The sequence below is a fragment of the Oryza brachyantha genome, chromosome 9 (assembly GCF_000231095.2).
Source record: "Oryza brachyantha chromosome 9, ObraRS2, whole genome shotgun sequence".
Taxonomy (NCBI): Eukaryota; Viridiplantae; Streptophyta; class Magnoliopsida; order Poales; family Poaceae; genus Oryza; species Oryza brachyantha.
Genome location: NC_023171.2, coordinates 8,966,804 through 8,991,539, shown reverse-complemented (window position 1 = coordinate 8,991,539; position 24,736 = coordinate 8,966,804). Strand labels below are relative to the sequence as shown.

The window sequence follows — 24,736 nt, the reverse complement described above, 5'->3', positions numbered from 1 at the left end:
TAAACTGGGCCGAAATAAAATGGGCCTACGTCGTATCTGAACGGCTCTTCGGATGATGGGCCACTACGCTATTCAGGTTAGGCCCATTGTACGCCGGTCTTTGATTTGGATTGTGATTTTCGTTTTTCCAGATGCCTTTACTTACGATAGTTTCTATAGTTTGTTTTTATTTTTGAAATTTTCAACGGAAATAAAACAAGTGTTAAACTGACCCAGGCACCATGCTGCATCAGCTGAGAATATGTGGCTGCGGTCAAATTCTCATCAGGCGACCAATCTACATCAGTTGATCATCCGGGCAATCCAAATTGTGTTTTAATAATAGTACTGGTTAGTGTTTTGTTAGGACCATATAAGCAGTCGGGGCTGACTGGTCATGGTGTTCGATTAATTGTTGATGGAGACGTGACGAAGCCATGGCAAAAAAAAAATAAAAGGAAAAAAATATGCACGAAAAACTCAGATGTAGTAGCTTTTTTTTTTCTTTTGTCTTGGGGAAGAAGAGACTATAGTAATACCTACCGTGAGGTTGTTTAGCATGATGAAGAACGGCAAATGAGTGAATGGATTTGTTGAACGCGTGACTACGGCCAAGACGTTTGAAGATTACAAATGCGGCGAAAGTTTCTAACATCAGGCATAGAATTATCTCCACTGAAATAACTCCTCATTTCCTCATCTTCTTCCGCATGTAATTCCTCTTTATGGTACTTTTCTTTACGTGTAGGATCAATTCTTGTCAACATTTTGGTATTTACCACATAATATAGACATATCGTTTAGCTTATGTCAATCTTAATGAAAGTTTCATGGACAATAATTAAATAAGGTGTCATGTAGACATTTGTGATGATGTGGCAAAGTATTAATGAAGAGAGAGATGAAATAAATTTCGTGAAGATGAAACCTTCTATGCACTACTACCTAGAATGTGTCACATAGTAAACAATAATAGATAAAGGAGAGATGGGTGTTTTCTACTAGTTTTAAACTTTTTAGATGACATGTCACTGTAGGTAATCGTGTCCATGAAACTTACAGAGGATGGCCTTACAACTAATGATATGTAAAACCGTGTTTAAGCAACTAGGGTAAACCAGGAGAGTGTTCTGCGCAATTTTTATAGGGAGCTACACAATTCATGTAGAGTTAAAGTTAATATACAACTTTGAATTTAATATCTAGAGATATAGATATTACTATGTATAAACATAATTGGATTTCATATCGAATGGACTCAAATTTCTCAAAATTTCAGAAGATTTTTTTTGCAAAATTTAAATGTAGCTTTCCTTGATTTTTGTTCAATATTTATTTAGGTTAAAGGACTTTATTCTTTTAAAAGATTTTACTTCATAAACTAGTTTCTATTCAAAAAATTCTTGCGGGTCCACATCCTTTTATCTTTCTCTCTTCCAAATAAAATTTTAACTTCTACACTTCCGTGAAATCCACAAAATTCAATTTGGAATTGTTCCCAAACTTCCATAGAAGTTTACAAATAAATCCTTTGTTCTCTATTTACAAAATTCCTTTGAATTTTTTTATTCATTCAAATAAATTTTAAAGTAAGCTGGAAGCCTAAAAGACAAGTCTTGCTGAAAGCTTGAAAGTAAAGGGTGTCCTCTACAGTTCTGCTACATGGATTTGCATAGAACACTCTAGCAACAGTGTCCTAACAACGTGTCGGTTTAATGTATTCCATTATTTACACTGTAGCACGGTATTGTAGCGTTCGTTTTTCGCTGTTTGATGGAGATTAGACGTCTAAAAATATAGACTAATGCAAATCAATGTATCGCGTATTTTATTCTCAAATGCAAAGTATCTCATTCCGAAAATGCTAAGTCTTCCATCAATGCCTTGCTAGCCTGCGGAAACAGAAATATCGGCCCCTATAGCCCCAGCCCCCCCCCCCCCCCCCCCCCCTCGCTCAGTCCACCCCCATGACCCCAAATTCTCACCACGCAAATTCAGTCAACCACTCGACCATCCAACCACCACCTCGCGCCCGTCCACCGGATCCCACCACACGTCCCACCTCGAAATCAACCGAGAGAACGAAATGCGAAAACGAGACGGAGACATCGGCGCGGTCGCGCAAACGACACACAAAAAAACCCACCAAAAACCAACACAAAAAGGAGAAGCAGCCTCGTTTCGACGAATTCCAACTCGACTCGCAACGCGACCGCGCCCGCCCGCCCGCCCCGGCCGCTGCGTGCGCGCGACGTCGCCGTCCACTTCCTCCTCCCACCACGTCTCCCCAACCCCCCGCGCGATCGCGGGCGAAGCTCCCTCGAACCCCGCGCCCCCCCCCCCCCCCCCCCTCCCGCCCGTTCGCATCCACTCGTCCGGCCGTTCCCACGTCGTTCCGCACCCGCGACCACGACTGTTCATTTCGTTCCTACTTCCCCGCGACCGCCATAAAATTTCCCTTTCCTTTTCGTTTTCTTCTCCACGCGCCCGCCTCCTTCCTCGAACCCTCCCGGATCTCCCTCCCGCCTTCGCCTCGCCTCGCCACGCGCCGAGCTATATATCCCGTCCCCGCCGCTGAGCCCGCCAAACCGGCGAACCGAACGAACACCGAACTCCATACGCGGAGCGGCGCAAGAGTCTCTCTCTCTCTCTCTCGCTCTCGCTTTCTCGAAGAGATCAGGAGAAGCAAAAGGGGGATCGATTGTTTGATTTTGTCCATGGAGGCAGCGTCGGCTCCGAGCACGTCCACCTCGTTCCAGTTCTCCCTGGCGCACGCCGTGCTGACCATCTCCATCAACGTCGCCTTCCTCTGGCTCTCCGCCTTCATCAAGTCGTCGTCGTCCTCCACCTCTGCGTCGCGCTCCTCCCCTCCGCACCGCGCCGCTGCACCGACCGAGGAGAGGGCTGGCGCGGCGGCGGCGGAGGTCGACCTGGACGCGGTTCTTGCCCTGATGGGCGCGGCCGCGGAGGAGTCGGTGGGGTTCGATGAGGCGGCCGCGCTGTTCGAGGAGGAGGAGGCGACCGTGGAGGAGGCCGCGGTCGCGTTTCGCGTCTTCGACCGCAACGGCGACGGGTTCATCGACGCCGGCGAGCTCGGGAGCGTGCTCAGGTCGCTCGGGTTCGCCTCCGGCGCCGGCGCGGAGGACTGCCAGCGCATGATCAGCGCCTACGACGCGGACAAGGACGGCAGGATCGACTTCCGCGAGTTCCTCAGCTTCATGGAGAAGACAGTGACAGCCTAGGGAATCCAGGGTTCCATGGCGTCTAGCTCTCCGCTAGTTCTTCGTTCTTTCATTCTGTTCTTATATATGTTCTTGACATCAGCTGAGCCGAACCATATGAATATTCAATTCGATTCTTTGTAATATTAACTACTACAGATTAGGAGCTGTTTGGATCTCTGGAATTGACTGGATTCCCTGCCATTTTTTTACTTGAATTTGAATTAATGGAAATCGAATTCAAATGTCAGTTTTTTTTTTGTGCGTTGAGTGTTTTCTTTGAATTAAATTACTCAACCTGCCTCTCTAAACCAAATCAAACAAATTTTCATTCCCCAATCTAGTAAAACATAGCAAGAAACAAAGTACACAATTTTCGTTCTGTTTGATTTAAGACTATGAAAATCGTTTGTCCGATCAATAAACTACTATAGATTTTAGTTTGCGTGTAGTGATTTTTAGTCCCATCTATGCTTACTTGACGGCTTGACCATTGTCTATAAAAATTGACGGCTTGACGCTACAGAAATAGGAAAACACAGGATTGAAATACTATGGACTATCATCTATGGCTATATGATTATTCACGTTTTCTGAACTGATAAACAAACTGTGTATATTTTTTATAAAAAAATTATTATATACATTAATCATCTTACATTTTTAAAGTATATTTTTAACATTATTGTCGCTAATTTTATCGCATATACCGTGAAATAACTATAATAAAAATCTAGATATATTTTTAACTTCAAGAAAAAGGAAATGAAACTACAGGATCATGGAAACATTTGTAGGTTGCATCATGGGAAAAACTGGGCAAATTTTAGACGTGCTGTTTGTTAGACAAACAACGTAGATTTTAAGAGAGAATGTGCATGGCAAAGTTTAAGTAGTGGATTTGGAACATGAGGTTAGAGACCTCGTGCGAGAATTCCTTCGAAATACAGAGGAATTTTTTCTATCACTGTACTAGGGATGGCAACGGGTGTCGATAACCGATAGGTATTTACTTTATTAGGGGATGGGTATAGGATCATATTCTCTCCGCGGGTATCAGAATAGGTAAGAATCCATCCCCAGCGGGAATCCATCCCCAGCGGGTATAACAGGTACGAAGACGTTCTATATATACCCATCCCCGTTACCCGTTTAGAAACCCGCTATAGTGTTATTGATATTCATGTGTATATCAAAATAGGCCCAGTTAGCGTATATTGGCCCAAGCCCAGTTAAACTCATATAAAAGAAATGCTAACCCTAGATCCCTATGCACTATGTGCGGACAACTCCCCCACCCCATCCCTCATTCTGTCGCCGTATTCCTGCTCGCGGTCTTACGCACGCAGTCGCACTCGCGCACGCCGTCGTTGCCGCCACCCCATGCACCGCCGCACACGTGCTTGTGGTCTTGCGCACGTTGTCGACGCCACGCACTCGTGCACGACGCCGTCGCTGCCGCCCCACGCGTCGCCCTACTCGCGCTCGCGCTCACCCTCCGCATGCCCTCCTCTCTGCCTCCCACCTCTGGCGTCTCCCCCTCTCAATCAGGCGTATACTCGGGTACGGGTTACCCGTCGGGCTTGTTTTACCTGGTCGGAGGACGGGGACGGGGAAATTTATACCTGCGACCGCTAATGAGACGGGTGTGAGCATTACATTGTTTCAGGGTTGATAAGGTTCTCTAGATACCCGACGGGTATATACCCGTTGCCATCCCTACCCTATACATTTCCTTTGAAGCATTCCATCAAACCAATTGAGTCTTATATTAATTACTGAAATATTCATTTGGGTTTAACTGCTTTATTTTTCTTCTAAAAATCCTTCAATCCAAAAGAAACATGAAATCTTTCATCCCCATCTTTTCGCTTTTGTTTATGCTTATAAGCCAAAATTTAAGTTTTCAATTAAATTTAGAGTTTTTTTACCGAAATTTATTTTCATTCTTAGCTCTTAGATCACTAAGAACACACATATATATAGTATTTATTTACAAATTATTTTGTATTTACAAATATATTATTTTGCTTTTCTATAAAAAGACCAAACAATCACCTTATTTTGGAGGTACTAATTCAAGAAGATAGAACATGGACAAAGCTAGAGGAGACACTAAGATATGTGGTCGAACCACTTGAGAGTCGTGATCGTTTGGCCTTTTCAGGTACAGTAAGATATTACCAGCTCAGCACTACGCCTAATCGACAAAACCAGTAAAATTCAACTAGAATTTGCTGAAAAATATATTTTAGTTTAAATATCATAATATGGCCAGCTCATTGAGCGATTTCACGCATCGTACCACATCCGTATGTTTGATGACCGGTGATACCCAAGCAGTTATCGTCGAAGTTTCAAACCCTGGGTAATGAATCAAAGATTTCGCTTCAATTTCATTGATGCTACTGTATGCTGGGTACTGGTGGTGCCTTTCGACATGTCAATTCGTCATCTTTTCGCTTTCGCTTCAAAATTTTAATTCTTAACTTTAAATTTGAAGTTGATTTAAGGATTTAACTTTAAATTTAGGATTTAAGGATTCTTTATCGTAGTTTATTTTCTAGTTTTTTTACTTTTAGATCATTAATAATGTATATATAAAGGTTTTATTTACAGATTATTTTCTATTTATAAATATATCATTGATCCCCCCGAGCCCTGCATATATCACCTCGATCTATTGCTTTTACTTATACACATAAGCCAAAATTTAAATTTTTAATCTTAAATCTAGAATTAATTTTAAGATTTTTATTGTAGTTTATTTTCTAGCTTTGGTTTTTAGATTACTATGAACACATATATGAAATACTTATTATTCACAAATTATTTTCTTTCTATTTATAAATATGTTGTTTTTTAAAACAAAAGATGACCCCTATATTTGATTTTGTGATGCTTCCAGCCTTTTTTTTCTTCTTATTAAACCAAAATTTAAATTTTTTAATATTCAATTTGGTGTTGATTTTGGATTTTCTCTACCATACTTTATTTTTTATACTTTTATTTTATATCACTAAGGACACAAATATAAAAGATTTTTTTATAATTTATTTTTCTTTGTAAATATGTCTTTTTACTTTTTCTTTGAAAAAGCCAAATGAATGACCCCTCGTAGTTTGGGCTTCAATTATCTAACATCATGACTTACTGTTGATCATTCAAATATTTTCTTATATTGTTGCCAAGAAGTGTCGACGTAATCAAAGTGGCGATGACAAGGTCAACCTATGAAATCTTCGGCCAGTGTGGCCGTACAGAAGGCTGGATCTTCTTTGGCAGATCATAGTTGGGCCAGGAGAAGCATGGCCCAAACCGAATAAAGCCCTAACTGCTACAGCCCATTCCGACCCATTTGAGCGTCTTATTCGGCTCGGGGAATAAGTCCACTTAAGGTCCCTCAACTTATCGTTGAGGGACGTCAAGTGGACTTATTCCTTCGGCTCGGCTCTCCTCGCTTGGTGGGCTTCTGGCTGCTTCTCCTCCTCTTCTCCTCCTCCTCACCTGAGCCGGGGAGATGCGGCGGCCGTCGCCTTCGCCGCCGCTGGCGAGGGGCCCGGCGCTCGCCGCCGCCGCGGCGGCCGTCGCGCTCCTGCCGGCCGTCTTCCCCGCGATCTTCACCCCGCTTGGCCGCGCCTTCCCCTCACTCTTCTCGGTGAGCCCCCTGTCCTCCTCCTCCCCTCTTGTCCTCCCCTCGCTGCTCGATTGGGGCCAATGTGCTGTGGAGTTCAATTTGTTGGTGTCTAAGCTACTGCTTCATAGGTTTGATTTGTAGCTGGTTGGTTCCAGTCGCTCGGGATTAGCAAATGTTGTCTTTCATTTTGACAGGTTGCTATGTCGTGGTGTATGTGAGGAGAACCGGTGTCTCAAATTCATGAGAATTTTGTTTGTTCTTTAGGTTTATCAGTTTGCGGCGTGAAGGATGTATATGAATGCAACGTCTGGATTGAAGCTGTATTGGATTTCTTACTTTTGTCGTTTTTTCTTTAGTTTGAACCCCAAGTTATTGTATGCTACAGAAAAGTATGTTTTAAATGAATTATTCTGTGATCTATTATTTAGTTGGAGTATTAAATAGTTAGAATTTTGTCAATTCTTTGCAGGAGTGGAATGCTCCTAAGCCAATGCACGAGACCCTTCTGAACGAAGCCTTACGGCAAGCAATTGTGAGTACACAAAACTCAGCTGAAAACTGGAGTATTTATGTTGGAGCCCATCTATAGGTTGTATTTTGTACAGTCAAACGAGCAAAAGAGAGAGCTGTGGTCACCATTACCATACCAAGGCTGGAAACCATGCTTGAAGTTATCAAGTGTTCACGGTAACCTACTGCAATGACATGACTCCCACAGCTGCAGCAATAGAAATTGGATTAACAATTAGTTGATTTGATGAATTATAGGGGTACCCTCTGAACCCACTGGATACATCCAAGTATTTCTTGATGGTGGACTGAACCAGCAGAGAATGGGGGTAATCCACTTTCTATGCGCTGATGCTCTGATATAGAACACATGATTAGCATCCTTGGGACTTTTGATTATCCAGTTCTTTCCTTTCTTCTCTTTAGATATGTGACGCAGTTGCTGTTGCTAAAGTTCTGAATGCTACCCTGGTGATCCCACATCTTGAAGTAAACCCTGTCTGGAAAGATTCAAGGTTCTTTCGGAGTTTCTGAGCACTATCTTTTTAATTTCTATCTTCCACTGCTTAATTTGAAGTATAGTTTAATTGTATCTTTTTTATTGTAGCTCCTTTGCAGAAATTTTTGATGTGGATCATTTTATCAACACCTTAAAAGCTGAAGTTTCAATAGTCAAAGTTCTCCCAAAAGAGTTTTCCTGGAGCACAAGAGAGTACTATGGTACAGGCATTCGTGCTACAAGAATAAAAAATGCACCTCTTCATGCCTCAGCAAGTTGGTATCTGGAGAATGTCAGTCCTATCCTTCAAAGGTTTGTGAAAAAATGACTTTCGTTGTTTTTCTGTTCGTCACGTGTCTTGGTTATGTAGTCAGCTTTCTAGACTTTTCTGAAATATATTCCTCAAGTCACGACCTGCAATTATCTTTGTATGGTTATATTGGTCGTATTAGGGTTACTACGAAATTTTCTATGACATTTAGCCTGGGTCAACTGGTCAATGGCTACTCGTCTAGCTTCACCTGTGTTAACATGGCATTGTATCATTGTTTAATTTTTTTAATAGTTGGTCAATACATGGTGAATTGTTTAGCAGACATCTTACCCTACCATCTATTTCCTTGCCAGCTATGGTATTGCTGCCATTGCCCCCTTTTCTCACCGTCTTGCATTTGATGATTTGCCTGCGGATATTCAGCGTCTGCGTTGCAAAGTTAACTTCCAAGCTCTGGCTTTTCTGCCTCACATTATCTCACTTGGGGAGGCTCTTGTGAAACGCTTGAGATCTCCCGTCCAGGGCCACTCTGGTGAACTTATCCAAGAAGTTGGAGAAGACACAACCCAAGCCGGAAAATATGCAGTCTTGCATCTCCGTTTTGACAAGGTAAATGGATAACTTTTCCAATACATTTTCAGTATGGTGTATGTGCATTTTGTCCTCTTTAAAACATTCATGCTCGATCATCTCATAGAGACCAACAATTTTCAGGATATGGCTGCACATTCTGCTTGTGATTTTGGTGGTGGCAGAGCTGAGAGATTAGCTCTGGCTAAGTACAGGCAAGTCATCTGGCAAGGGAGGGTATTAAATTCACAGCTAACTGATGTGGAGCTTCGGAACACGGGACGCTGCCCATTGACTCCAGAAGAGATTGGACTGTTACTGGCAGCTCTTGGATTTGACAGCAGAACTCGAATCTATCTGGCCTCTCACAAGGTTTGGCGCTTCCATTTGTTTACCCCTTCTTTTTGGTGGTGGTAGGAAGGTCTGACATACATTATGTATAAAGGTATATGGTGGGGAAGCCAGGATCTTGAGCTTGCGCAAACTCTTTCCTCTAATGGAGGACAAGAGGAGCCTTGCATCAGAAGAGGAACTAGCCAATGTTGAAGGCAAGGCTTCTTTACTAGCAGCTCTTGACTACTACATCAGCATGCACAGTGACATTTTCATCTCTGCGTCTCCTGGGAATATGCACAACGCACTGGTAAGTTCAGTTGGATTTTGCAATTCCTTGATTTCTTCCTTTTTGTTACTGGTCCTGACTAGAAGAATTTGTTTAATTTTAGATGGCTCACCGCACCTTTGAGAATTTGAAGACCATTAGGCCAAACATGGCATTGCTTGGGCGCATCTTTGTTAACAAGAGCATGGAGTGGTCAGAATTTCAGGAAGCTGTACAAGCAGGGCACAAGGGTAGATACGGGCAAATCAGGCTGAGGAAGCCAAAGCAATCTATCTATACTTACCCTGCTCCAGACTGTATGTGCCAAGGGTAAACTGCTAAATCTCACATCAAAGAACTAGATTCTACAGTGCATGAAGCTAAAGGATTTTTGCTTGGCAACAAGTGAATGCCACAACGGGGTTTATTGTCAGTTTTTCAGTACGACAAGGTTCTTTGGATATAAGGTTGGCTCAGAATTTTTGGTTGAACCAGTAGCTTATTCAGCTGACGTTACCCTAGATGAAATTCGGCCTCGTTACAGATCCATCAGTCGTAAAGGTTGTAGTTTTGAAACTGATGTTGATTTGGCATATTGTATCTTTTTTCTCCAGTTCATACTACATTCTTGCAGATGTAAGTAACATGGATCTTTAAGATGTTCTAGTAGAACAGTGGAAAGTGGAAACTCAGATGTGTACTACTTATGTATTTTTCATCATAGCATAAAAGTACGTTAAACAGCCTTTTGGCATGTGGTGGACAATTAAGAGATGAGATCACAAATTCTGCTTCGACTGGAAGCACGAAACATGAATGAACATCTCTTTCGCAATCCCCAAAATAAATCCTACTCTGTATACATCGTTGTATCCTCTGCACCATTCGTCTGATGAATAATTAACAGAAATCAAGGTTTCCAATGGCTGTGTTCTTTTTTCTTTAAGATAAAGGAAGCTTTTATTGTATTAAGATGATACAATTGCATAACTAAGATGCATACGGCCAAAAACTAGAACAACTCACAAGCCAAAAACTAAAGGGGTGTTTGTTTGTAGGGGCTAAACTTTAGTCCCTAGTCATATTGGATGTTTGGACAGTTATTATAAAGGGTAAACGTAATCTATAAATAAAACCCATGCATAATCTTGGACTAATTTGCGAGACGAATCTAATGAGCCTAATTAATCCATGATTAGCCTATGTGATGCTACAGTAAACATTTGCTAATTATGGATTAATTAGGCCAAAAAAATCGTCTCGTGGATTAGCTCTCAGGTATGAAATTAGTTTTTTGATTAGTCTATATTTAATACTTTAAATTAGTGTCCAAATATCAGATGTGACATAGGGCTAAAAAGTTTAGCTCCATCTAAACAACCCCTAAGATGGCTGTGTTCTTTTGATGATAAAAAATAAAAAATTATCTGATTTTTTATAACTGTTTAACAATATAGATGATGAAATTAGTTATTAAAAAGTTTAAAATTTCCTTAAACTTCTATGTATAATTTTTTTTAAAAAATGCACTTTTTAACTGTTTAGAAAAAAACTGAATAATCTATTGAGTAGAACACAGCACGCGTGGTTCACGATTATTGCAGTAATCCCGTACGAAAGAACAAAGTCAGTTTTTCAAACCTCGGGTTTTCACGGCAATCCTGATACCGCCAAAAGAGTAAGGAAAACCCTAAATTTCAGCAAATTTCACCGTTCGCCTGAAGTAATTCCACTCCCCGCAAAAAGAATTTCACGCAAATTTGGATCCGCTGCGAAATGGGCCGGGTGCCGATCCGAGTCTCGGCCCAGCAAGCCCACTTCCAGAAAACCCTAGCAACCCCCCACTGGAGCTATAAATACTTCGCCCTAATGGGGTCTCCCACCATCGTCCTCGCCGCCGAGCTGCACCGATCAGCTCCTTCGATTAGATTCTATGGTTCTCGCCGTGGCCTTTGTAATCTTTCTCGTCCCGATTTCTTCTCGTTTATCCCTTGTCTCGTTCTTGGTGGATTTCTGTTCTGATTTCTTAATCGCCGCACCTCTCGTTTTTGGCTGGCTGTCGATCTGGATCATGGGTTCTTTTTTGGGGGATTTCCATGGGAGGAAGCATGCAGGTGATGAGAGCAAGACAGGGACATCAGCACCCTCTCTGTTTCTGGGATGGGAATGATCGACTGAAGTCTATAATGGGAATCTCTCTGATGCTTTTTGCCTTTCTTCATCTCAGATCCATCTCTGTTTTGATTCTTTTTGTTCTTCGCGGCACTTGTGAATCTGCTGTTCATGTTGATGTGGCTGCCTGTGATGCATAAACAAATGCACGTATTATCGGATTTCTCCGTGACGATCTCACAAATGTTGTCACTACCACTGAGGCAGCTCAGTCTGTATTTTTCGCTTGTTTGTTTTAGGTGCGTTTGCAATTTTGATTTAAATTAGTAGTTTTTTTGTAGTCGTTTTCTTTGCAGTTTTTTCCTTTTATGTGCAGTTGTTGATATGCGCAAATTGCCTATGATGGTGTTAAATATACTTTGAGCAGCACGCTGTGAAATAATCTTACATCTGAGGCCATTTGCATTACCCATGCATTATTGTACCCATGCATTATTGTTATATTTGAGGGATTTTGTTACCAATCGTAGCAATCCCTATTTAATTGTTTAATGGATGCATTAGGAATTTCAAATATTCCAGCAGTCCGTGGAATGAAACAGTTGTTTCATTCCAAATTGACAAAAGGTTTACAATATGCGATGTAAAACGCAACCTGATTAATGAATCTTGTTGAACAGAGCGTTTAGTTCTGGATGTTTTTCAGCCTTAATTTTAAAATTAAGTTATTTGCATAGGCTGCCGTATACACAGGTATTTGCATAGGCTGCAGTGAATTTTAAGGAGAGGCATGCTCCTTAAAAATGGAAAGGACCATTCAGTTACCAGTGCAATCACTTCATATAATAGAGTTTAAAATGTAGTTTAAAATGTCGCTCGATAGATATATTTCTCAATTAACTAGAACACCCACCCTGGACAGAGCTCAGCGTTGGACTGCATATGCACTTGCAGTCCTGCGCTGGGCTGGTCCGTTCTATCCGGAAACTCTGGGCTGGGCTATATCCTGTGTGTTGGGTGAAGAAAATAATTGAATACTGCTTCAGATACTTTAAGTGATATTTTATTGAGGTCTTATCACGTATCGTTTTAATAGTTGTATAGTACCGTGACATAAAAAATCTAACTCTATAAAGTGAGATATCGTTAATTCTCTCCATAACTTTTAGGGTACACGGTTCCGATGGTATGTTAGGTTTTTAAGATAATCGGTTGTACTGCTATGACAGATATTGTACAAACCGTTATGATTATTGTCATAGATACTGCGATTATTGTCTCTCACTTAACAGTGATGTTAATTGCTACCTAGTGCACGATAATTGCTCTTGTCACGTGGTTTGACTCTTAAAACCGCTATGATTTTATTAAAAATACAATGATGATTTTTTTCAAAAAAATCACGATGATTTTATTAAAAAAGCTGAATTTAAATTCGTTTGGTTTTCATGTGATTATTGTCAGTAATCGTGACCTCGCTGTTGTGTGGTTTCAGTTTGTGAAACCCCGATTATGCCTTGATATGACGCACGACTGCACGGGCAAGACGCATTGAGCTTCTTTGGATTATTAGCCTGGTAGATTTTGACTAATCGTACAAATTGGCTCATTGCTACTTGTAGATGGATGGCTTCGTTTCCCTATTCATGTTCCGCAAATAAATCATACAAGACCTACTAATAATTTATATAGTTGTGTATGTACACAAGTAGCTCTATCATTTACTTGCGGAACATGAATAGGAAAACAATGTATTTCGATAAAAATGTTTGTGTAATAAATAACTGAAACCATTGAAGACGTGGAAAAACATAGAAAGTTGGTAACTAGTACAAAGAAACTAGAATAAGTACATAATTTCTAACTAAACGTAGTATTCTCACAGCGGACCAACGCTAAAAAAAATTCTATAAGTTTTTTCGTTGACCTTACACTCAAAAAATAGAGCGGATAATTCGGACCAATGATTCGGTGTGAGTGCAGATATATAAGAAATGTTGTCGACTCAGAATGGGCACAAATTGCACTTGGGCCGATAATTATCAGATATCATGTGTATTTATAAACAATAGATAAAGAATGATATACACTAATTTAGCATCGAACAATGAGGCCAATTATGCTCTAAATTGAATTGACTGTAATAGTATGGTTCAATCATATGATGGGGTCATTTGGTCTATAAAAATGGATATCCAAATAGCACCTTATCGGATAATCCTCGTAAGAAAAATCAAACAATGTATATCTGTCAGATTTTAGGATTATCATTTGCTAACCGATGGTGGTTGGGTTTTAAAATCTATTTGTCATATCCTTACAATTATCCTATTTTGAGCTGATCAGATTGGAAACTATATAATTCATTTTCATCCTGACACATGGGGCCTACATGTCATGTCTCACCTCCCTCTCTATTAATGTGGTTATCTTATAGATAGACTTGAGTAATTTAGGTTGAGTTGTAGTTTAATAAATTGAACTCAGTTTCATTTTTAATATCAACTTAGTTCATTAAGTTAACTAGCTAAATTATATTGTGGGTCGATCCATATCCAATCCTAGGTTAATATGTCTCATCTCCTCCTTTCAGATAGTGTGGAAGTGGGTGTGTTGGAGAGGGTGGTGCTCGGTATGTCCCCTTATCAAAGGGGATCTTGGAAAGCCGTGTTGTAAAGTTGAAGATATGACATGGGTATCTTAATGATATGTGAGACCCATATGAGTCAATGACGTGTGGGTTAGGATGATATTTTTAATTTTACAAAAATATAATGATATTCTTGGAATTTTCCCTTTTTTATTTGGATTGGCTTGTTCGGTTTAATAGTAGTTTGGTTTTTGTAAACATACCAATTAAAATAATTCTCAAAAAATAAAAAACCGAGAAGAAAATGTACCTTTAGTTTTGTTCGGTTATGATTTCGGTAAAAAAATGACAATCAACAATTCCATAGTATTTAAACCCTGTTTAGATTTTTATAAAAAAATGATTTCGGTTAGAAAAATCTAAACAGGGCTTAAATACTACGAACCTTTAGTTTTGTTACGAGGAAGACATAAATCCTACAAAACTACATGTGTTTGAGCAGACAATTAGTGGCAGTTTGGATTTAGGGTTTTTTTTAAGTTCCTTGTCACATCAGATGTTTGGACGTTAATAGGAGTATTAAATATAGACTGATAACAAAATTAATTGCATAAACAATTGTTATTTAATTAGACAAATTTTTTAAGTCTAATTAAGCTATGATTAGCAAATGTTTACTGTAGCATCACATTTGCTAATCATGGATTAATTAGGCTTAATAGATTTGTCTCGTAAAATAGTCCAGAGTGTGTGGTGGGTTTTATTAATAATCTATATTTAATACTTTTAATTAGTGTTCAAACATTTGATGTGACGTGGAAAATTCCCTTGCATCCAAACATGATCTTAGTAGCAGCAAAACCAAGGATGGTGTGCCACGAAATTCCGGGCTCATGCTTTTTAGACCTCTTTTAGTTTGAAAAACATCACATTAAGTTTTTGGACATATATTTAAAGTACTAAACATAGTCTAATTACAAAACAAATTTCAGATTCTGGCTGGAAACCACGAGACGAATCTTTTGAGTCTAATTAATTCATCATTAGCATATATTGGTTACTATAGCACTTATGGCTAATCACGTCCTAATTAGACTTAAAAGATTCGTCTCCTAATTTTCCCCGTAAACCGTGTAATTAGTTTTAATGTTTATGCATATTGAAAGTTTTATTTATATGTTCAAAGATTCGATGTGATGTTTTTGGAAAAGTTTTTATCAACTAAACATGGCGTACTCTCTCCCTCCATCTCAAAATAAATCAATCTTTCACTTTTTACCTATAATGTTTAACTATTTATCTTATTTAAAAAAATTACGATTAATATTTTTATTTTTTATTAGATGATAAATTATGAATAATAATTTACATGTGACTAAATTTTTAGTTTTTTAAAATTTTTTTAAATAAAACAGATGGTCAAATGCTGGTAATGAAAAATCGAAGAATTGGTTTTTCGTTGGATGGATGAGTACCTAGCAGGCTAATACTTGTACTGCCAGTAGAGTACATTGCCATGTCTGTGAAAGAAAGAGGCAACAGTGATTGATTTGAGCGAGCCTTTTAGACAGTGATACTTTCTTGGTAGCTACCGCTACTCAAGTATGGAAAAAAGCTAGCTAGCAAAACGTCCAAATTTTAGCAAGGTATTTAAAACAAATGCTTGTGTTGTTACTCTTGTATCGGCTCATTTTTAGACAATTAAATCAAATAACAACTCTATTTTGACAAGGCCGTGTTTTGGTGTGGTTTGAAGCCCTACCAAAACTTTAGCAGTGCCGAACCTTCGACCAAATTTTTGGTAGGGGATGGTTGTATCAATTAATTAAATCGTTCTTTTGCAAGAATTGACTAATAACTCCATCTTTTTCTTCTACTTTTGTTTATAAGTCAAATTTTAATTTTTTTAAACCTTAATTTGGACTATATTTTGGGGTTTTTTTATTATAGTTTATTTTCTAGATTTATCTTTTAGATCGATAAGAACGCATATATAAAACTTTTACTCACAAATTATTTTTATTTGTAAATATACTGTTTGTTTTTTAATAAGCCAAATAATCACTCACTTAATGACTAGCATGTACTATAGAAGTTTCCAAACAATTGATAGGCAAAATTTGACATTAGGCCCCGAAATTTAATAAGGTAAAGATACATAAGAATGATTAATCGGTATTAATACTCTCATCGTTTACCTATTAACTTATTAATTACGTAACCAAATTTAAATTGTAGTACATAACTTCCAAGTTGATTATATTTAAAGTAAGAGTTTTACTTTCATCCATCCTATTGTACCGTGAGATACTAATATCCCCACTAATACTATCCACCTCACGATAAGCTTGGTGATCGTTCAATGTATTATCACCAACAGTTTTAGAACCATCTTGATCGTGGGGTGAATAGCACGAGTGAAGATGAAGATTTTAGTATAGTATCTCGTGGTACACAAAGAATGATGGGAGTAAAGCTCTTAAACTAAAGCTACGTACGTTCCTTTTTGCCGGTTAGTAAGGTCATGTTTAGTTTCGAAAAAGCTTTTTTAAAAATATCACATCGAATCTTTGGATATTTAAATAGAACATTAAACATAGATGAAAATAAAAACTAATTGCATAGTTATAGAGGAAATCATGAGACGAATCTTTTGAGCCTAGTTAGTGCATGATTAGCCATAAATGCTAATGATAGATTAATTAGGTTCAAAAGATTCGTCTGTGAAATTCGTTTTTTTCATTTATGTCCGAAAACCCCTTCCAACATCTAGTCAAACTTTGACGTTAATCTTTGCCAAAAATTTTTGGTAACTAAGGCCACATTTAGTTCCTAAATTTTTTTTCAAAAACATCACATCAAATTTTTAGACACCTAAATAAAGCATTAAATATACATGAACGATAAAACTAATTACACGCTTATGGGGAAAATCGTGAGACGAATCTTTTGAGTTTAATTAGGACATGATTAGCTATAAGTGCTACAGTAACTAACATGTGCCAATGATGGATTAATTAGGCTCAAAAGATTCGTCTCACAGTTTTTTAGCGGAATCTGAAATTTATTTTGTAATTAGACTACGTTTAATACTTTAAATATATGTTCAAAAACTTGATGTTTTAGGCCTAAACCAGACCTAATTTCCATTGTTTCGTTATTGTCCTCCGTACAACTTTCCCATAAAGAAAATGAAAATCCGAATAGTACGAAACACTGGTCGACACAAATTTAACGTAGTAAAAAGAACCCTAGTTTTGACTAGACAATGGGCAATGCCCAGCTTCCCCGGCTTTTTTGCTTGGGCATCTGCAGTACTAGTACACATCAACACTAGGGAACAGCAGGAACTTGCATTACTGATGAGTACTGGCCATATCTCCCAGCATTCACGCATGATCTGATGCAATAGCTTCCCCTACTGCTCTGAGTTGACTTGAGTTACTGATCATGTCTACGTAATGCTTGCCGAATTCACTGCCCATGCCATACCATCTGCTTTCAGCAGTACGGATGACAGAAAATAAACCTAGAGCTTCAACAAGTTCGTGATTAGCTGGGGTGCTAACTGCTTTCTGATTCCTGATTCATCAGGGAGTTTCTTCAGTTTTTTTTCCCGCTGATCAAATGTTTTATCTCAGCTGTATAAGTGCCAGTTCATTTACGGGACGTTAAACATCTCCTCAGCAGCTCATCTACATTTGGTTATCTATATCTTCATTTGGACGATCATTTAAAATAGTTTCATCATTCGTATCTCTTTGTACTCTAGCAGATCATCTATATATGACATCTTTCATATCTCTTTTAAGGATAGAGTGAGAAAAAACATTCAAATATATAGTTTCTCTCTGTTAATATGGATGATATAAAAAAAATAGAGGATGGGATTTTACAGAAGCTTAATTTTTATTCATCATCCTAAGACTATATGAACGGTTGCCGGGTACCTCTGTACCTGTGGCCTCCATAGTAGAGCCATTAATTGCTACTGCCCTTCCACGTCGCCGTTTGTCCAATCCGGCCAGGATCGTCCGGCCGTCATATCGCCGGATTTCTGCACATACCGGCCACTCCAAGATCATCGATCCAGGCCGGAATTTTAGCACATAAACATCGTATTGAATCTCTAAACATTTAAATAGAGCATTAAATAGATGAAATAAAAAACTAATTATATACTGATGAGAGAACTCGTGAGATGAATCTATTGAGCCTACTTAGTCTATGATTAGCTATAAGTACTGCAGTAACGTATATGTGCTAATGATAGATTAATTAGGCTCAAAAGATTCATCTCGCGGTTTATAGACTAGCCGCGAAATTTGTTTTTTTATTCGTGTCTGAAATTTTTTTCCGACATTCGGTCAAATCGTTTAAAGTAATATCTAAAATTTTTTTTTTCGCCGACTAAACACCCCTAAACGTTGCTGCGATATCGCATTCTCACCTCAGTCATTCCCTGTATAAAAGGCGCCATGAATGCTTACACTAGCTTGTGCAAAGCAAATGCTATAGGTTCTCCGTCTCTTCTCTTCTCTTCTCTTCAGTTAGCAGCTGTGTTCCTCCCTCTCACACTATGCCTGATTTGCTAGTTAAGCTGCTTCTTGTAGCTGCAGCCTGCAATAATGCATGTGAATCATGTACTGATTCAGTAGTATCATCGATCTCTCTCTTGCATTTGCTCCATCCATGGCTTGATTAATCTATCTGCTTCTGTTGAGCGAGCGAGCGACGTCTTTGAGTTCTTGCATGTGGGGAGGAGGGCAAATTGATCAGCATTTGATGTGTAGCCAAGGATGAATTGCCGGTGCCGTTTCGCTGCTGCATGAGCAGTGGTGGGTGATGCCGCCGGCAAGTCATTTGGGGCTACATGTTTGCCTCCTCCTCTCATGCTAGAGCAAAGATGTCACGCATCCAAGGCTGTGTATTCATTCCCATCTTTATGATTATAAGCTAGTAAAATTTAAAATTCAGTCTTAAATTTGGAGTTGATTTTCTGGTTTTATATCGTAGTTTATTTTCTAGCATTGAATTTTAGACCGCTAAGAATACATATATAAAAGTTTTATTTATAAATTATTTTTCGTTTATTAATATGTTGTTTGGCTTAGATAAACAATCACCCTTATTAATTCGTGGTAGCTTCTCAGCAGCTGTAGCCAGAGAGGTGTATCATTATTTTTTCTACGCAATCCCCCATGCCCTTGCGAGAGAGGTGTATAGATGTAGAACTTGTTGCGATGACACACTGGTGACTAGTGTTCTAATATTACATAGAATCACAACTGATGAACGCTACATCCAGTAATTACTTCTCATGCTGCTTCACGAAATTAAATCTATTGTCAACCAAGTATGTCATTGACTAATTATGCCATAGGATTGGCATCATCAATTGGACACTTGCTACGCGGAATGTGAAGGCCTATTAGCTCAGCTGGTTAGAGCGTCGTGCTAATAACGCGAAGGTCGCAGGTTCGAGACCTGCATGGGCCAATTTTTTGTTAACCTTTGTGTTTCTTCATTTTATTTGTTTACCCTTAATTTTTTTATTAGTTTCATTTGTTTACACATAAACCCATTAAACTCACAAGGTCATTCAAGTTAAAAAGACAATGTTTTATTGATTTATAGAGTATGACAGGTGCAAAGTCCAAATGATCCCACTAACCTTTATTTTTCTTATACTTTTTATTCTTTCTTCTATTTGTTGGCAAATAAATCCACCAACCTTTATTTTTGGATCCTTCCTTTTATTTATTGTTACGATACAGTTTGTAAACATACATTCACTAAGCAGTAAACACAAGTACATTCAATTTTTTTTTGAAGTGGAAGGACATTCAATTTTAAAAGATTGTTTGGTTGGTTTTATATAGCATGACAGGCGCATAGTGTTTTCTGGGATGGTTCAACTTATATAATTTTTAAAATATCATAAATGTACCATGCTAAAAATATAATATGATAATAAAATATCAAAAAAATACCATCACTTATTATTAATGAGTTTTTTTCTCTTCATCAGATTTTTTCTTTCTTTTACATATATATGTGCCTTATATTAGATTTTCTTTTGTGGGGTTTCGTACCCACCCCTAGATACACCACTCAATGGTAACACTGTTACAGGCGATAACCATACTAAATTTAAGAAACACTCCCTGTTTCTCATTAGATGGAGCTATTGATATTTTTATATATATTTGATCATTCAAAAATAGTGTAAATATACGGTAGCGTAAGTCATAATTTAAATACATTATTAATAAATTCAATCATAATAAAATAAATAATAATTACGTAAGTTTTCAATAAAATGAATAAGTAAATAAGTAAAAAATTAACAATGTTATCTATTAAAATATGAATCGACTAGTTTAAATTTGTTCTCTATTTTTTTTTAAAGATTTGCTGCATAATCAGAACACCGTGATGCCATCACCTACCTCTCGGAGATAAAATAAACCATGCATGGTCTGGCCAGAGAGATGAACTGCACACTGAAATTAACCGAATTAACATATTAACGTTAAAAAATAATTTATAGGCAAAACTTATATACATTTTTATTTTTAATTAGTTATCCAAAATCTAAAAGTATGATTAAAACTAAGATAAAAATACAAATATTTTTAATTTAAAATTTGACTTATAAAAGAACAAGCGAAATAATACGGCTGGGCTGTACACTCAGATCGAATACGAGCTCAGATCGCTTATAAATATGTGCTCGATCGCGTGCACGCTAGCTGCACCGGCAATTGCTCGCGCCGTCGCGCCGGCCATGGGAGCGCGCGGCGGTTTCGGGATGGCCGGAGACGGCGCAACGGCGATCTCGCCGCCGCTGCCTCCGGGCTTCCGGTTCTGCCCGACCGACGGGGATCTCGTCGCCCACTACCTCGCCCGCAAGGCGGCAGAGGCCGGCTTCACCTCCGCCGCCGTCCGCGACGTCGACCTGTACGGCGCCGAGCCCTGGGAGCTTCTGCCGCCGCCGCCGCCGACGCGTTAGTCATGCACAAACACATATGCAATGATGCACATGCAGGATGCAGCTAGAGTGGAGCTCGATCGCTTGATGTGTCGTCGTTCATGGCCAGGTGACGCGGCGGCGGGGCCGGTGACGGGAGCGGAGGAGGTGGAGGAGAGGTGCGGGTACTTCTTCTGCACGAGGAGCTTCAGGTGCCCGTCGGGACTGAGGACGAACAGGGCCACGGCGGCCGGGTACTGGAAGTCGACGGGGAAGGACAAGGCGGTGCGGCACCACGACGGCGGCGACGGCGACGTCCCCATGAGGGTGAAGAAGACGCTTGTGTTCTACAGGGAGAGGGCGCCGAGGGGCGAGAAGACGAGCTGGGTCATGCACGAGTATCGGCTGCTGCACGGCGGCGGCGGCGGCGCCCTCTCGTCTTCTTCCCCGGCGACGGCGTCGGTGCTCGCAGGAGGCGTTCGAGTGAGTGAAATGCTCCTCTCGTCCAGGTGGCATCCTTGATTTTGCAAGTTGCAACGCACGGATGGAAACACAAAATTTTGACTGTCATCTTGGCTAAATTTGAACAGAATTTCATTGAACTTGAACAGTTTTATTTGATAAATTCAAACAATTCTAAATCACGCGCTCTATTTGTGGGCAGAGTGAGTGGGTGATATGCAGGGTGTTCGTCAGGAAGACACCACCATCAACTCATCAAGCGGTAACACTAACAGAACACAACAGCATCTTCTTCGGGATCATCGCAACCATCTCCTTTCGTCACCGGCGCCGGCGCCGGCGGTCTCCGTCGACGGCACAGCGCACGCAGGCTGCAGCTTCTCCGGTGCTAATGAGTCCATGGCGCCAAGCGACCGATTCAACCAGATGGCGGCATGATCTTCCATGACGCTGACGATCAGGATCAGCTGCTGCGAACTATGGCTCAGCATTTGAGCTGCCAGAGCTTCTCGCTTGATCTTTGATCCAACAGAGACACTGCCATGAATGGTTCGAAATTCCAAACGAAGGACGACGATGCAGCTAGATTGACCGGTGTGAAGGGCAGTGCCAGTTCAGTTCAGTTCAGTTCTGTTCTGTTCTGTGAATGCATATATATGCATCGATGCATATGATGCATGCCTAGTTCTTCAGGCTAGCCAACTTGTAGGTATCCGTTCAAATGTGCTGTAGTCATACATGTAATATACGTATCGTGTATTCCTGTGTATGTCATACTGTCATACATGTCTATTTCTTCATGTTGTATTTACATACGCGTCTACGTATGCTTTGTGTACATGCGTACGAGTTAGCAATACTCCACTCATTTTATATTACAAGAGTTTTAGACCTTTTTTAAGAAAAAAGTCAAGCAAATATTTGCATATGAAATATAATGTTTGAATAAAATTTTTATATATGTGTTCTTTGCAATCTAAAAACCAAATCTGAAAAAAAAACTACACTAAAAGACTCTAAATTTAAGGCTAAAAATTTAAATTTTGGATTATAAGCACAAACATAAATGAAAAGACGGGGATGCTAGTGTGAGAAAACATCTTGTATACTTATGAGTTTTCTCTCGATCCTTTTTATGGCCTAAAATGTCTCATTCTCATATATTGCCATAAGCTTTCGTTTTGATCTCTTCTATCTTGAGTTAACTGTTAGTTGACTTTTATTTTTTTCATCCAAATAACCATATCACCCCTCAATGTTTTCATCAAGATTTGAAACCAAATAAAATGTAATTTTAGTATTCAATTTCTTGGTGCAAAAAAAAAAATTCTAGATTCAACCATTATTTAAGTTGGTTCAAAATTTAAATTTCACATCAAACAATTTTGTGACTTTTGATTTTATAGAAAGTAAAACAATCACACTGAAATTCGTAATTTTGATGTAGGTTGCACATAGGGGTGAGAGGGGCAATATAATTATTTTAGAAAAAAAAATAACAACCAACTCATGGCCAACTATGGAATAGAGATATATATAAGGGATGCGACAAAATGTATAGGCATATAGTGGATTAAAGATAAACTTAAGGGTACATAAGAAATTTTCTTATGGTAGCCTTATAAATCCCGAGAAAACTAAATCCCGAGAAAACTAGAAAGTGTATAATATAAAACGAAGGTAATATATTCTAGTAAAAACATGTGAGATAAACTACATTACATATATAATTACATATATAGAGTAATGTTCTTAAAAATATATTGAGTGTGGATTTTTGTACATGTTAAGGGTGGACTCTTTGTTCTGTAGCTAGACCAGTGCGTATCTCGGAGGTATATAGTATATACGACATATTTGTATTAGGCCCGTATGTACATACGTACGCAGAGATGTTGGTGTGACTTGTGGTCCGGAGCGATAGCGAAGCTATGCTTTTTCTAGAGAAGAGTTAGGCTAACCTTCATACTCGTTAATATAGCGCTTCATCTGTCCCTAAACGTTTGACACCATTAACTTTTTTATACATGTTTGACTATTTATCTTATTCAAAAATTTATATAATTATTAGTTATTTTTATATCATTTCATTTATAGTTAAATATACTTTTATTCATATATATAACTTTACATATTTAAAAAAATAGAATAAAATAAACGATCAAACATGTGTCAAATATTTAGTGACGGAGGGAGTATTTTTTGTGCTAACGATATTTAATTTGCATGAACGACCTTAACTTGGTTTCGTTTGTTATGAGCTCTCCTAGTTTGCTTGCATAACGGCAGAAAAACAGAACAAAGGGAAAGATTCTCAATGCATTATTTGCAGGTCAACTTTCATCACATCGCAGCACGTATATATTGCCCAGCAAAAAAAATTGAGATTAGATTTTGCATGACAACATGTTTTGTTTTTTTACGAGAACACGGTATAACGCAGACGCTCACAACGCACACAACATGTTTTGTTTTTGACTAAGTCAAGTTCTACATTAGAAGTTTCGGTTATCAATAACCTTCTAGATATCTGGACAAATTGTGTACTTTATTCTGTTAAACAAATACTTTCAAAATATTATAACTGCATCGATTTTTCTAAATATTAAAATATCGGTGATATCTTTTATTGGTTTTATTGTATAATTTTAGAATAAATTTTGCAAAACTATGATTACTTAAACCAAATTATCACAAAAGTACACATTTAGTAACCAAAATATGCTAGGGATTAGACTCTAAAATCTCTAGTTTTGTGATAACTTAAATATTAAGTATGTAGTTTTGGGGTAAATTTTGTTCTAAAATCATTAAATCTATGACAACTCTTTCAATCTATAATTTTACGATTGTTTGATTAAAGAATCTATAGATTGTAATTTTGTCCCAAAATCATTAAATTTGAGGTTGTAATTTTAAATTTTAGCTTATAATTTAAGGTTAAAAATTTAAGATTTGGCCTGTAACCGTAAGCAGAGGCAAAGTAATTAATCCAGCCTACCAATGGGCGCTAATCACCCCTCAATATGATCTCAGTCAAAGCGTAATGCACGCGGTGGCGGCTCGCGACTGGACCAGCGCGGCGATCGCCTGACCGCCGCCACAGTAGTTAAACCGCCGCGGGCTTTCTCTAACCTCTGAATAAACTGAAGAAACTGCAGGCGAGGTTCAGTGTCGCCGCTGCCGGCGGTATTCAGATTACGATCCGAGGGGGGCGTGTGATCTCCTCTGTTAGATCCCAGCTTGCGTCACAGATATGAGAGCTAATATTGTTTTGTCTACGTTCCTCCAGCTTATGTTACACATCA

General features: G+C 38.9%; 2 protein-coding genes and 4 non-coding genes across 6 annotated transcripts; all 6 read left to right on the top strand.

Annotated features, from left to right (window-relative positions):
* The first annotated feature begins 2,696 nt into the window (after window positions 1–2,696).
* LOC102711289 (calmodulin-like protein 2) lies at window positions 2,697–3,221 on the top strand. Its single transcript, XM_006660554.2, has one exon. It carries the CDS (start codon window positions 2,697–2,699, stop codon window positions 3,219–3,221), a length of 525 nt encoding a protein of 174 aa, XP_006660617.1.
* Window positions 3,222–6,677: 3,456 nt separating this feature from the next.
* LOC102703614 (O-fucosyltransferase 31-like) lies at window positions 6,678–10,176 on the top strand. The gene is made up of 10 exons (XM_006661162.3): window positions 6,678–6,858; window positions 7,307–7,369; window positions 7,443–7,524; window positions 7,606–7,676; window positions 7,774–7,862; window positions 7,955–8,158; window positions 8,474–8,729; window positions 8,835–9,062; window positions 9,136–9,333; window positions 9,416–10,176. The coding sequence occupies exons 1-10, from the start codon at window positions 6,721–6,723 to the stop codon at window positions 9,623–9,625; spliced, it is 1,539 nt and encodes a 512-aa protein (XP_006661225.3). The 5' UTR covers window positions 6,678–6,720; the 3' UTR covers window positions 9,626–10,176.
* Window positions 10,177–11,398: 1,222 nt separating this feature from the next.
* LOC121055415 lies at window positions 11,399–11,499 on the top strand. The gene has a single exon (XR_005812542.1). It is a non-coding gene; the product is annotated as a small nucleolar RNA R44/J54/Z268 family (small nucleolar RNA).
* An 88-nt stretch (window positions 11,500–11,587) lies between these two features.
* On the top strand, window positions 11,588–11,669 carry LOC121055425. Its single transcript, XR_005812552.1, has one exon. It is a non-coding gene; the product is annotated as a small nucleolar RNA snoR122 (small nucleolar RNA).
* A 124-nt stretch (window positions 11,670–11,793) lies between these two features.
* Window positions 11,794–11,865, top strand: LOC121055414. The gene has a single exon (XR_005812541.1). It is a non-coding gene; the product is annotated as a small nucleolar RNA Z267 (small nucleolar RNA).
* A 7,553-nt stretch (window positions 11,866–19,418) lies between these two features.
* Window positions 19,419–19,492, top strand: TRNAI-AAU. The gene has a single exon. It is a non-coding gene; the product is annotated as a tRNA-Ile (tRNA).
* Window positions 19,493–24,736: the final 5,244 nt, after the last annotated feature.